Source organism: Syngnathus acus, chromosome 21, assembly GCF_901709675.1.
Source record: "Syngnathus acus chromosome 21, fSynAcu1.2, whole genome shotgun sequence".
Classification (NCBI taxonomy): Eukaryota; Metazoa; Chordata; class Actinopteri; order Syngnathiformes; family Syngnathidae; genus Syngnathus; species Syngnathus acus.
The window spans coordinates 8464146-8478117 of record NC_051105.1 but is presented as its reverse complement, the minus strand read 5'-3'; the positions used below and the strand labels follow the sequence as shown (position 1 = coordinate 8478117).

The 13972-nt window shown below is 40.7% G+C and overlaps 1 protein-coding gene across 1 annotated transcript in view; it reads left to right on the top strand.

Moving 5' to 3' along the window:
- asic4a (acid-sensing (proton-gated) ion channel family member 4a) overlaps nucleotides 1-13972 on the top strand; it is a 50444-nt gene that overhangs the window by 30465 nt on the left and 6007 nt on the right. The window contains exons 2-4 of the mRNA XM_037280789.1: nucleotides 10166-10310; nucleotides 10789-10916; nucleotides 11017-11170. Coding sequence (XP_037136684.1) covers nucleotides 10166-10310; nucleotides 10789-10916; nucleotides 11017-11170 — 427 coding nt within the window. The remainder of the gene's footprint in view (nucleotides 1-10165; nucleotides 10311-10788; nucleotides 10917-11016; nucleotides 11171-13972) is intronic.

Here is a 13972-nt window from a genome sequence, read left to right as displayed (position 1 = left end):
TTTCTGAACGCTGTCATTTTCTGGGCTTGGCTGGTTTGGTTATAAGACCTGCGCCTATCTCCTTGGTGATGACATTTTGCTTGGTTCACCACTAGGTGGCACTAAATTCTACACACTGTCCCTTTAAGGCAAAGTCAGCCGCAAGAAGTCATCTTAAATTAGGCAATAAAAATCAGTTTGTTGGTGAATGAGGCACGAAGTAAAGCAGGTCTTTCACAAAGTACTGCCTAGTAATTTGGGATGGACTAACAAAAACTATTAGCTAAAGTGGGTCTCGGTAGTCAAACTCCATCAGGCCGTCTTTCCTGTGCAGCTCAGCGAGCAAGAGTGAAAAACCAACTAGGATTGATGAATGGTCCGTCCTAACTTCTCTTGTTGTTTGTTTCATCTGTTTTTTTAAAAATGACCCGTCAAAAAAAAAGGGAGAAAGGCGGTGTTGTGCACCGTGCTGAAGGAAGACATGCTTGCTTGGGTAATCCTTCACTTTTACACCAACTTTTCAGGGCACCTAAGCAAGCCTTCACACATCAATACAAGGTGTCTATCCCCTTTGGGTAAGTTCACTTGATGACTTTCCATCTCCGTATGAGGGCTGAGATGGAAGTGCCGTGAGAATACACTGACATTGATTTCTTTATTTCAACCCTGCTTGCTGATGTATTGACTGCAATGTTGATCAGACAGCACTGCAAAACAAACACACCACGGATGGGAATTAGACAACATAATAGTCAGAGGCCATAACCTTATCATTTCTTATCATTGTGATTCCGCTGATGATGTCACAGCGTAAACAGTATCGACTTAAAGCAGACAATTAATCACAGTGGGACACTCCCGGACCCGGTTTCTCTGGCCACGACATGATCAGCTCGGCTAGCTGAAGATCTGGAGCCCCTTTCAATCAAAACATATTGTCCACTGCTCCGTATTTTTGGCCTGGCGCACACCTCGTCAGAGTGAAGAATTCCCAATATTGAATTGTGTAATTGGTACCACATGCTAATACAACACGCACGGCGCAGTGTTCACAGAAGGAATTCATCTGGTGTCCACCGAGGTGTATTTTTCCACTTGTCACGGTGCGGCTTAAATAAGATAAACATGCTCTGTTCCTGACATCTGTCGCAGCAAATTATAAATCTCGGCGAGGGTTGCAGAAAAAGCACAGTTAGTCCTCAGAAAAAGGCCTTTGTCACAATAAGTAATGTATTATGAGTTCCTACGGTGGAAATTGGTTGACATAAAAGCATGCTCTCAAAGCAAGAGTACACACGGAACCTTGAGTAGAGCAAATTCTATCATGTTTATTATTACAACTGTAAACCCGTATGATCATGTGAGGCCTGGCCTTTAAAGGGAAAATCTTAGGACCAACTCACTTTTTGTTATCTTCTTCTACAAATATGTGTGAAAATTATACAACCAAGTGAACAATTATGAATTTCCACCCCGCTATTACATCACAGTGGGTGGATTTCTTTTTGTGTTTTCTCTCTCTGCCTGTAGTGGTATTATGCAAGCGCCCTTCATTTGTAGTCCGTAGGCAGAGACGCAATACCTCCCCAAGCTTTTATGAGCCCCAGAGCAGAATATGATTGGAGCTTCCCTTCCGTCACGTCTTTACTATATGTGTAAAATGTTTGTGCTGTTGGCAGTTTTACATTGTAGTCAAACACTAAAACAAAGCCAAAGGTATACAGAGCTGCAGTGAGTTTCATTAGATGTTAGCGTCTGATAAGTGACACTTGATTGCTGAGGGAAGTTATCAACGTCCAGTCCAGTTAAGTCTAGTTGTCAAAGTAATGCATTCAACACTATCTTGGGTGAGATGATGGCTTGTTCACATCAGACTGGGCTACCCTTTTGAATGTGCTGATTTCAGCCAGACAAAGAATGGGTGTGGAAAGTGTTGTCAGTGAATGGCACGTTATTAAGATACTTGACGCCTGTTTAAAATTGTGTATTCTACGTCCAGAAATGCATTTAGGTGACTTTTTCTACAGAATGGTCATTGGGTTTTCGTCTGGCGTTCGTCTGTTGAATGTGGCGGAATTGCAGTGAGGTGTCCTAATGGGAAAACGGTCGCCATCTCAGCGGCTTGACACAAGGTCAAATTTAAGACTCGCGTCTCTGGAAAGGATTTGACAGAGATTCATTCACACAGAGCCAAACGCGCACTAAAAATTCACGCCTGTTGATGTTTAACATTTTAAAGGTAAATCGAAAATGCAGTGACGGATTGGAAATAAACACGTCCATTCCCTTTTCTCGCCAGCCCTGGAAAAACACATTAAGTGGATTTTTTTTTTTTTTACAGTTAACAGAATACAGTTACGTTTATTCTGTGATTCTTTTTTATTTTTTTATATGTCTTAATATTCCTACTTGGCTTTGATTATCTACTTGGGGAGGGAGTTTAAAAGATGTGCTCAAAAGACAGTGCTGCCTTGAGATGCAAGTTGAATTCAAAACACAAGTCTAGAATGCCCTTTGAAACGAATGGAAATGCCATTAATCCGTTCCAGCCACCCCAACCTCCCCTCAAAAAAATGTGAAAATGATTGACCCAAATTGTTGTAATGTGTTATTTTAATTACAAATGTAGCACTCTACAAAACACACACACCATAATGACATAAATTAGTAGTCAATAAATTAAAATAATTTTTCCTTTACTTTAATGGAAAGGCGTGTCCCCTGTCATTCAGTGCTCAAAAAATCCAATGGGGAATTTCTTTGCATACCTTACTGTAGTGCAGCACATACTACATAATCACAGCCTCACACTGAGGCAGAGGACGCTTGCACCAACGAGCAAGTTAGCCCGTTCCAAGAAGATCAGACGCACAATGACAGCGCGGTGTGTAACCACAGGAAGCCTTCGATTATTGTACGGCTCGACCACAAGCAACTTCTTTAACTGGCAGGCAAAGCGCGGGCGGCATGCCTGGGGATTGACACAACCGTCAGCCCGATACCCGAGCTTTGTGTGGATATTAGGTGATGACATAATTAAAAGTCCAAAGGGACGAAACCATGTCGTCAACTTCTAATGCCTCACGGAGTCGAGGCAAGTCGCCTTCTGCGCTTTGATGGTAAATGGATCGTTTGAAAAAAAAGTTTTACAGCAGCATAAAGTTAAAGAGCACAGCCGTATATATGCCAGATATTGATAATATCATCATAAATTGGACACGCGGTAATTCTGTTCAGCCACGACCGTCCGTTTGTCTTGATGATTCCATTTCCTTCACGGGATGAATGTGTACATGTACCAAATGTTATTTCTGTTAACTTTGTTTCTCCTCGGCTTCATTTTGATGCATCAGAAGCCTCCTAAAACCTCCGACTGCATTGTGCGCTCTCCTGACTCCCATTTGGCACAACTACAATCCACATGCCAAACATCTGGGCGGGTGGCATGCCGCCATGCAGCCGGGGCCAAATATTGGACCCATCTCTGATGTGCGGTCATTGTTGCCTTCCTCCCTTCACTTTGAATAATCTACCGTTTCCTTTTGTCTGCCATCTTCATTGACTCTCTTTTTTTTTTAATGGTGTTGTTTTACAACAGCAGTTGTTAAATGAAATGTAACTGTAATGGATAAACACAATTTTTATTGAGTTTGCCTGAAGTAATTATAAAGTCAATATATTTTGAAGATATTTGGCCTTTAAAAAATCTTATTGGCAGTGCATAGGCAGAAAAAGAAATTATTTTCAATTTCTGTTCGATCTATCGCTTCGTCCTTCGATATCTTCTTTAATGATATGCCCTTTAATTTGTGTGCTGTCATTAGAGCAGATGGTTGCCATTTGACCTGAGGCCAAACATCCCTGCAATTTTGCTCCGCGTCGCCTCTGTCTAGTGATCAGTGAGAAGTGCTTTGGATCCAAACAGGCTCTTTAACAACCCACAGTAAAACCTTTATCAGACTTGTTTGCTTGGATGATTCATGCAGAATGAAAAACACGAGCTATCGCCTCCTCCCCGTGTGTTCATAAATGTCCCGTGCTTTCCAGGCAAATATTGTTACCGTGGGGTGTTAGGTAAGGGGGGGGGGCACCAAGATAAGTACGCCTGTGAGCGGATAAGTGTGTGCACTTATTGCACCATCTTGTGAATGAAACAAGTGTTGCATGCCTGTAGACCACTCGGGACAAAACATTCAGCTGTAGTTTTTCTAAAAGTAAAGAAATGTGCATCTTATTAAGACAAAATCACACCTTAGGGTTATTTAGAGTCTTCAAAGAGTTTTTTTAGTTTGCATCTGTGGTATAGGAAAACCCACAAGGAGAACATGCAGACTCCACACAGGAGGGTCCAGCTCCAAGATTCAAACCCAGAATCTCTCAGCTGTTGGCCACATGTCCGCCACCGTGCATCCAAAGCTGAAATCCACTTATTGATTTGAGATGCAAAACACAAGTCCACAACTCCAGCTTGGCTTCAGTATTACTATTCATGTGTGTTTGTATATCTTTCACATCCCCTAAGGCTTCCCCATATTTTGTACTGATAAATGTTGAACATGGATATCATATCAAGCTTCTTCTCTCCAGACATTTCATCTACGTTTAGACTGCATGTGGCCCCAGTCCAACATGAGCAACCGATTTGATGTCTTGGCTCTGATGAATACAAATAAAAAAGGATGGACTGTATCAGGCTTTCTTCAGGGGAGGTTGTTTTCCCAAAATAAATAAATAATGTAGGTGCCGGAGCGATGAGTGATGGAAAGCTTGGGAAATGAAATTCAGTGTAAATGACAGTGGTCCCTTGATTAAACAGGAATATGAGAATGACCGCAGACAAAGAAAGTCAAAAGGTAGACAAGTGCATAAAGGGAGATGATTCAGCTACGGCTCTCTCCTCGCTGCCTGTCTCCTGACACACTCATCAAACGGTGAAGGGCAACTTGAGGTGAAGAGCAAAGCCAAACACCCATTTGTCAGCTATGGCAAAGCGTTCTTTGCTATCTTTAGAGACATTTGTTTCAACATCCCCCCCCTGTCCATGCACCCACACCTCTTCGGTGCCATTGCCTGAAGCTGCGGTGAGGAATAAACAGTCACCACTCCACCTGAAATAGGAAAATAAATAATGAAAGCCAACAATAACCAGTTGAGTGCTTGTAGGTGAAGTCCGGATAGTGACATAATAACAGTGGACAAAAGCAGTAAAATGTAAAAGTCAAGTCAATTTAGCATCAAACAGAGCTGCTTAAGTTGGTTTTGGTTATATCTTACGTGAAGGACTTTTCACTTAAAAGTCCTTGTAAATTGAAAATGTGACTGTGAACAGCTGAGTTTACTAAAACGAAACATAATACAAAAGAACCACATGGCTTTGTTTTAATAAAGTCTTTTGAGCTAATGCTAACAAAATGCAAAATACCATAGGTGGCCTAATAAATACCGTTGGTGTTGCAGTGACCCTTGAAGCGGCAGATATTTGGACAGGGTGAAGCAACACATGTAGACAGACAATATAACAGTACAGTATTATTTATGCAAAAAAATTAGTCAGTTGTAAAAAAATATAATTTTTAAAAAAGGAAATTAATGGCATTTCTATTCTTTTCAGCGAGGAATTATGATTTATATGGGTGTTTTGACTCAAACTCATATGTCAAGGCATCACTGTACCTGTATAGGAAATGGATAAATAATTTCTTATTATCTCATTTGGCTGAGCGAAGCTGAAAATATATCAGGTAATCCATTCAAAAGTACATTAGAGATCTTAATTAACCAGCTCAATCAAAAGGGACATAACTGCTAGCTGATATTCTGAATTCTTTGGAATGGTAAATTAGTGCCATCCGGATGTTGGCGGAGATTCAACTAAATCAGCGCCGAAACCATTATGAGCTGCAAATTGCATTTAACAACCTAGTGAGGTTACGGCCTTGAATTGAGTGCAGCCCATAGTGACAGGAAGCTGCCACGCATTTCCACATAAAGATGTTCTATTCGCTGTATTGTGCTGGAGAGCTCGTTCGTCCATTTCCAACCTGTTATTTCAAGAGCATCTATCGGCGATCCATTAGATGAGTGTGCATGGGTGAGTGGCACAAAAATGGGAGGCTCGCTGGTTGTGCTGCTCGCTGACTTCGATGCTGAACTTGTTTTTGATGCTCTGTTGGAGGGGGGGAGCAGAAAGAGGGCAGGGGATGACTCACAACTCCCACAAAGATGACTGAAACAAGCCCCGGAGGTTGACAGCAGAGTTCGTTTTAATTTATGAAGTGTTGGGGCCCAACGTATGCGGCTTCAAACGGTCAAGTGGGTACAACGCCTTTTTATGGAAAAACCTCCCTCGGAGTGAACGGTGCCAGATTCATCACTCGGAATGATCATCCGATTAATCAGCGAATCTCAGCGGAATTCCTCTAATGTTTCCTCGTTCATTTGCATTTGTCATGATTATTTGAGGAAATGATCACATTTATCAAGCGTGTTATTCCGCCCAGCGGTAGAATGATGACAAGGCGCTAATTGCAAATGATAGAGCTCGCTTGGATGGCCCTCTGAGAAACTACCAGTGAAATTGAAACACTCAGCTGCGTAATGATCTATGGAATACTATGCGGGCGCGATAACGTAGTGAGTGGCAATGTTGAAATTGTTAGTTAATGCTCAGCCTGCTCTGCTCGGAGTTGGACCTGTTTTCAGACCAACTGCTGATCTCTCCCAGTTAGACGCCAGTGTTGTTATGAAAATCACAATAGATTTGTGTTTACAGGCCACAGCATGTGATCTCGGTGCATGGCGCCATGGTAAAAAGTAATCTGCTTGACTTTTGATGAAGGATTATTTCAACCCGGTTTAATCAAGGAAAGATTTGAAAGAGGCGAATGGACAAACACAACCCCAAAGTCCGTCATTGTGTTTATTTCGGGAGGGAATTTATTCTTGTTTTTATGCTGAGGGTTAGTGTTACACAATCCTTATGTTTTAAAATGAGATCTAATTTACATCTGGAAAAGAATATCAAGTAAAATTTACATAAGGACAATAAAATCATGACCTTTCTTTTTCACCTACATGTTGATTCGCCAATTGGTTTCTTGGGGGGTTGGTATCGGTAGTCTTTACATACCAGATACCTTAAAATATGCTGCTACCCAGTATCGGTACTTTCCCATCCCAACTTACAGAAACCAGAAAAACAGAGTCGGAATGGAAAACTATCACCGCTGATGATAAGAAAAGTAATAACCCGACATCTTCTTTCCGCTTCTGTTATGTTTTAACAGCCAAGCTGATGATGACAGAAATTGACGCAGGATTTGTGTATCATAGAAAAGTGACACAATAAACACTTCAATTGCCGTAAACAGAAAACGTAATCAAACATTTTGTTTTTACAGAGATAATCACGCTGAGCTTTGATTGACACTGTTAGAGATGTATTCATTTCGCAGCATAATGAGCAATTTGCATAACTGCTTCATTTTGGGTTGTTGTTTTTTTTTCCTTCAACATCAACACATATGGAAATAAGAGACAAATATTTCTAAGGCAATTACTTGAGTCGATTCAGATGTCATTCATATTCCATGACACAGAACTGTCTCACTGTGACTTGAATTATGCAGAGCTTCTTCACCCTCTGTATGATGCGGCTGCATGTCGCATATAACCCCAAAATCTTTTCTTCTGCTGTTGAGTAAGGACGCGTGAAAGATCATCATGTATTTATTATGAAGTTCTGGTCGAATAAACTAATGTTTGAATTCTTAAGTGTGGCAAGCAGAACAACGGGAGCTTCCCTGTGGTGTACAAATTTGAATTATTTTGTTCCAAGTGTGGTGAATCATTTGTGATTCACTATATTCTCTTGGGTAATTTTCTATCTTTTTTTTTTTTTGGGTGTATATTGGGGTACTCCTTCACTGGTGCACTTTTGTCATCCTCTTTTGCTCAGGTTAAGGAGAAATGATGACACCGTCTTGACTGAGTTGTTAAAGATTTATGTATTTTGTTATGGTAAACTCATTTATTTATATTTTTTACTTGCCTTTCAGGAGCATCTGCTTTAGTTTTCTTGTTTTTAGTTGAACTTACTTGGTGAAATACAAAACCTCTAATTTTATTGGATTTGTACCAGTTAGTAACCATTTTGCTAAATCCTCATTGAGCAAAGACCCGTGTGGAAAAAAAAAAACCGGGAGTCTCACAAAAAAAAAATCTGGAAGAGGCAAAATAATTGGAAGACATTACCATGGTCTCAGGGGGTATTGTGTGAATATATCAAGGTCCTCCAGTGCTGAGAGCGGACCCCGGGTGCTTGGTTGTGGCACTTTTCAGCATTTCCAAAGCAAAATCCTCCTTCACCTCTGTTGCCCGTTCCATCAGACGAAGTCCGCCTGCTGGGCTTAAGTGTGTCAATGAACGGTTGAGAGGATCAGCGATAAGTGAAGCTTACCTCCCCGGCAACTCTGCAACAGCCAAATTGAGATTAAACCATTTCAAGCTAGCAGCACATGTCAGTCAGACTCTTTCTAGAACTGGTGGGGTTCACAACCTCTCTTCTAATTATCCTCACGAGAAATGTAAAGGAAACAATTGAAATACAATTTATAGCTGTCGCGAGGGCCGTAACACAAGACTACCGGTTCCATGGGATGTTCCCCGCCCTCCTCTTGAAGACCTCGGGACACTCCAAGGACACGCATGCCTCCCTAGTAGCAATACTAAAAGTCCAAAATGCATCCCGAGCCTGTTATTATGCTGAACAGTTATCTGAATCATATTCTAAGCATCCATTTCCTATGAAAGCAAACATTTGCTCTCATCCTTTATCCAAACTACAAACGGTTTAAAGGGGACAAAGCAATTACTGCAAACAAAAATGTATTTTCTCACCTTTAAAGCCATGATTCATATTTCCTTCTGTAATCATTGTGGTGAATATGCCCAGGCAAAGAATGTACCCTTGCAACGTTGTTAGATTTATTGTCACTGGTGTATAAATAAGATTTTTTTTGTTGGTTTTCAAACAACCTTCATTTCTGGTCAGCACATTCATTTGGCGGATTTGTTTGATCTTAGAGTCAGACGTCCATGTTTAGAAGGCATCGGCATGACTCTTTAATATGTCCGCCTGATTGTCATTTGTGTCTCTAGGGTCGAGACAATTCCTCTTCTTTCATTACCAGTCAGCGTTTTCTTCACTAAATGAATCCAATGGATTTTGCTCAGTCTGGTAATTGATGCTTTATTTATCCGCAAAAAAAAAGAGGGGTGGAAGCTATTCATACAGGCTTCGTTGGTTTAATCACTGCTGGAAACGTGATTAGGATCACTTTACCGAGGTGATTTGAATGCAGGTTGAACTAGAACAACACATCCACTTTTTGATGGTGCAAAAAATGAAGTAAGCACATATTGAAACAATAATGGGATGTAGTTTATCTGTTTCAGGATAATAGAAACTGATACTATACTTGGTGATTGGTTGTTTGGTGATACCTGATCACCTTCAAGGTTTTATGGCCTTACCCATATACGTATTTATCTTTTCCGATATATACGTCATGACGTTTGAAATTTAATCCTCTCCATATTTCATCATGCCAGCATTGTCATTAAAAGCAAATGAAATTGTTTGAGGGACTGGATAATGACTCCCTCTTACAAAATGATATGCACTTATAAGAAGTGTCATCATGGCCATTTGTTATCTCCAGCGGCATCCTGGCCCCTGTCAGGGAACACGGCTACAAGGTACCGGCACGCCAGTGAACACACAGAGCGAGAAATGCACTGCAAGCACAGCAACATCAGTTTTATTTTACTGTGATTTGCTGACATCAAAGTTTGAAGGAACATGAGTTTACCTGATTGCTTTTCCTGCAATTTACTGCCATGTTTTTCCCCCTTCCATTTCTGTCTGGAACGAGAAATCCTGTTTGTTCCTTATCATAATACAACATAACACAAGCTTCTGAAGTTGCAGGCCTCTGATAAGGTTTTATACGATGACGGCAAGGGGTCCAATTAAAATGTTACATCCATAGTGAGCAGTGTGGAGACTCCAAATGTTTATGGCACATGACGATTTGATCTTATTTATGTTTTACGCTCAGTTCAATCTCGCTCTCGTTACAGGCTTGAATTTGTCAAACTCATGTTAGCTTTTGTTTTCTTCCAGGTTTACACCAGATATGGGAAATGCTACACCTTTAATGGGAACAAGACCACATCTAGGAAAACCAAGCAAGGTGGAATGGGAAATGGGCTGGAGATCATGTTGGATATCCAGCAGGATGAATATCTGCCGATATGGAGAGAGACGAGTAAGCCAGCAAAACGTTTGTGTCCAATGTAATGATGTGAAAATGAAATAATAATGTGCATTGTTTTTTGTTTGTTTATTGCAACCCTTAGTGCCAGAATTTGTGAACTGATGAGAAAAGTAAAAGTCAATCAATTGACTGACAATTGTTGGTATTCGAGTGAACACTTTGAAAGTTATACATAATTCATTACACGTGGCTGTCTTCACTTCGATTCCAGCCAAGTTTGATTTCAACCGACGAGAAATAATCGAAAGTGTGGCGAGATCGCCAAGGTCGATCTCCGATACCTTGGAATTAAAAATACCGTCTAATCAGTTTCAGGGTTAAATTGTGTCATCATTAAAAACAACACGAAAAAAATTGTCTGGTGCCGATGTGCTTATCGTACATGGGAAAATTATTCCCATTTATAATTCACATCACATTTTCTTCATCCTGTGAATTTCCCATGCTGTGCCCTTGCTCCATTTTGAAGACGAGACGTCTCTGGAGGCCGGAATCCGAGTTCAAATCCACAGTCAGGACGAGCCTCCTTACATTCACCAGCTGGGCTTTGGCGTCTCTCCAGGCTTCCAGACCTTTGTTTCATGTCAGGAGCAAAGGGTAGGTCTTTATCTTTATCATCTTCAAGCCCAACCACAAAGAGCATGACAGCCTTACTGATTTCCTGCCAGCTGCCCGGCTAATAAATCTTTGTGCTCAGCTGACATACCTGCCCCAGCCTTGGGGGAACTGCCGCTCCAGCAGCAAAGAGAAGTTCCCCGGATATGACACGTACAGCATCAGCGCCTGTCGCCTGCTCTGTGAGACCAACGAGGTTGTGCGAGTGTGCAACTGCAGGATGGTGCACATGCCAGGTATGATCACACAGAGCTTCTAATTACCGTATTTTCCGCACTATAAGGCGCACCTAAAAACCTCAGATTTTCTCAAAAGCCAACAGTGCGCCTTATAATCCGGTGCGCCTTATATATGGACCAATATTGAGCCACTACTGCAGGCGTGTCCAAATATATGGACTTATATATGGACAAAGTTTTAAAATGGGCCATTCATTGAAGGTGCGCCTTATAATCCGGTGCGCCTTATAGTGCGGAAAATACGGTATCTTGACTATAGATTTATACTGAAGCATCAAAAACTTTTCAGTTTGGCAACATATTCCGTATTACTACGTATGAATGACAGCCAAGGTTGGATTAAAAATTCAATTAGTAGTCGCTGCTTCCATTGGAATATTTGCATTAGTCAATCCATATCCATGATATCATGAGGCACGGGCAAAATAATCCATCTGTGTTTTGGCCCACTTGAACCCTCCGAGGACGGATGTAATTTGCGCTCTGACCTTGAGCTGCTCTACATGGAATGGAATGCTCTTCAGCTATGATGGCAGCTCTCATTCAGGTGTCAGTCCTGATTAACATCTCAGTGAATTTCTCAACCTGTCGCCCGGGCAGGCCATCATCAATTTGTGCCATTTATTTTTACGGCTTCTAAGCGCAGATTGCAAGGTGAGTGGTTATGTTCTTTTAGTCTGGATTCAAACCAAATTCTAATATGACCAAAAAAAGAAATTCTGAGCACTTTAAGGAGCTTGGCAACTCTCGGCAGTTGATAAATGAAGATGATTGTGATTAAATAAACAAGAGAATTGATATTAATGATTGAATTATGAAAATTTTGTAGAAGACTTAAGATCCGACAGGCGAAAACTGGAAAACGCTGTTTGCAGATTTTTTACCCCTATTGATTACCGATTTTTCATTTTGCCTAACCGTCTGGAGGATACGAGTGAGACGCCCGTCTGTCAAGCACCAAATTAAGTGTCTAGACTTGCACAGCATGTGTGTCATCAACACTATTGCTAAGAGTCGGGCTACTGAATGTAAACTGTGTTGAAGGAGGCTGCATTGAAGCTCTAGAAAGAACACAACCACAACAATGAATTTAGGGTACAGTAAAAATATGATACCAGAAGGTACATGCATCACTGGCCTTTTGACAAAGACTTATCACTTGCATAGGAAACAATGTTGCAAATCATTTATGCGTTTTGGACCGTAACATCCGGAAAAAAATTATAGAAATAAGAGTGGACAAAGAGTAATAGTTCTGCTTTCTAATATTCCTCGGGGCCACAACTATTACATTATGCTATGACAGCTGCACCATTCTAAATGCTGGTCCATTGTTTTTAACAGCGGGAAATCAATTTGCCACCTAAATTATAAATGACTGCTGCCTTGCGTGTCAGTCCGTGAGAGAAATTGCAAGATCAACATGTTTTTAAGAAACTGCAAGAATTGAGCCCATCTACAAATGAATAAGATAACAAAGAGAAACATTTGAATTAACAGATTGCAAGCAATAATCACTTGAGAGTTTTCCGTGAGCTGCAGCACCGCGTTTGCTTCCCACGGTGATGTATTGCATCAGGAATTTGATTTATTATAGATATCAGCTTTAATAAATGCAGAAGCTTTGCTTCGCCAGCTTTGGGAAAGCGAGTACGCACAATTTATTGTTGAATATTAAGAAGAGTCAAATTCCTTTATAGGACTCCTGAGACCAATTGGCTCCAAAGCTTGTCAAGGGGGTGCGAGGCCAACTTGTGAATAGAAAGTCTTTTTCAGTCACACACACACACACAGCTGTTCAAATGTTACAGCGCTGACTTTTTCATTTTTTACCCAGTAAACAGGATGTGGAGGATAATCCTGTCTTGCACTTGCAGTGGTTGTAGCCCCACTTATAGCTTTGTTTGTATATGTTGAAAAAGCTGTCGTGCGCCATCTGTTCACTAAAGCGTACACTTAGTGACTGGAATAAACACACGTTTAATTACCCCTTTTAATTCTCCAGGGTGTTCTTAGGTCCCTTTAAAGGCACTTTATAATCACAGTTGTTGTTTTTATTATTATTGCACTGTAGTTTGTAGGAGAGCTTTGCAAATTATGTGCATTAAATATGACGTTGTGTTGACTTTGTTTTGATCGGACTGAGTTTTGTTTTATGTTTTCTCTGTGTCTCTTTTTTCACGTCTTGTCTGTCTCGTTATGTTTTTTGTTTCCGCCTGTTCTTGTTAGCCGTTGTCATTTCATGATTCCTCTTGTGGTGTTTTGGTTTATTTTTGTACTTTGAATAGACTTCAAATATTTTTGATTTGACATTCCTTGCTGTTCGCTGGCTTGTTTTATATTTGAAAATAAAGTTCCTTTGAGAGTCCCGCACTTAGCTCTTCTAGCTTTTTGCCACCAAAACTCTCAACCTTGCCAGATATGTGGTTGCGCTGAAGATGGATGTTGTAGTTTGAAGTGGTGACTACATCGAGTGGATCTGATCTCAGGCCATCACGTGTAAAGTTTGCATGTTCTCGCTATATTTGGCCTTTAACCCACATTCCAAAAACTTGCATGTTAGATTTATTGAATACTCTTTGTGAATACTTGTCTTGGAAAACTCAACACAAGCTCAGAAAGAACACACAAGAAAATTTAAGACTAGATTTGTACCCCCAACCTCAGAGCTAACTACTCATCCACTGTTCCCTTTGTCATCAACTTTGGGCAGATAAAAGATTTCTTTACCCCCTTTTTTTTTTATAGTAAACAGCTGCTCGCGGTTTCTGAATATATCCGACTTGAAAGACTTTTGTA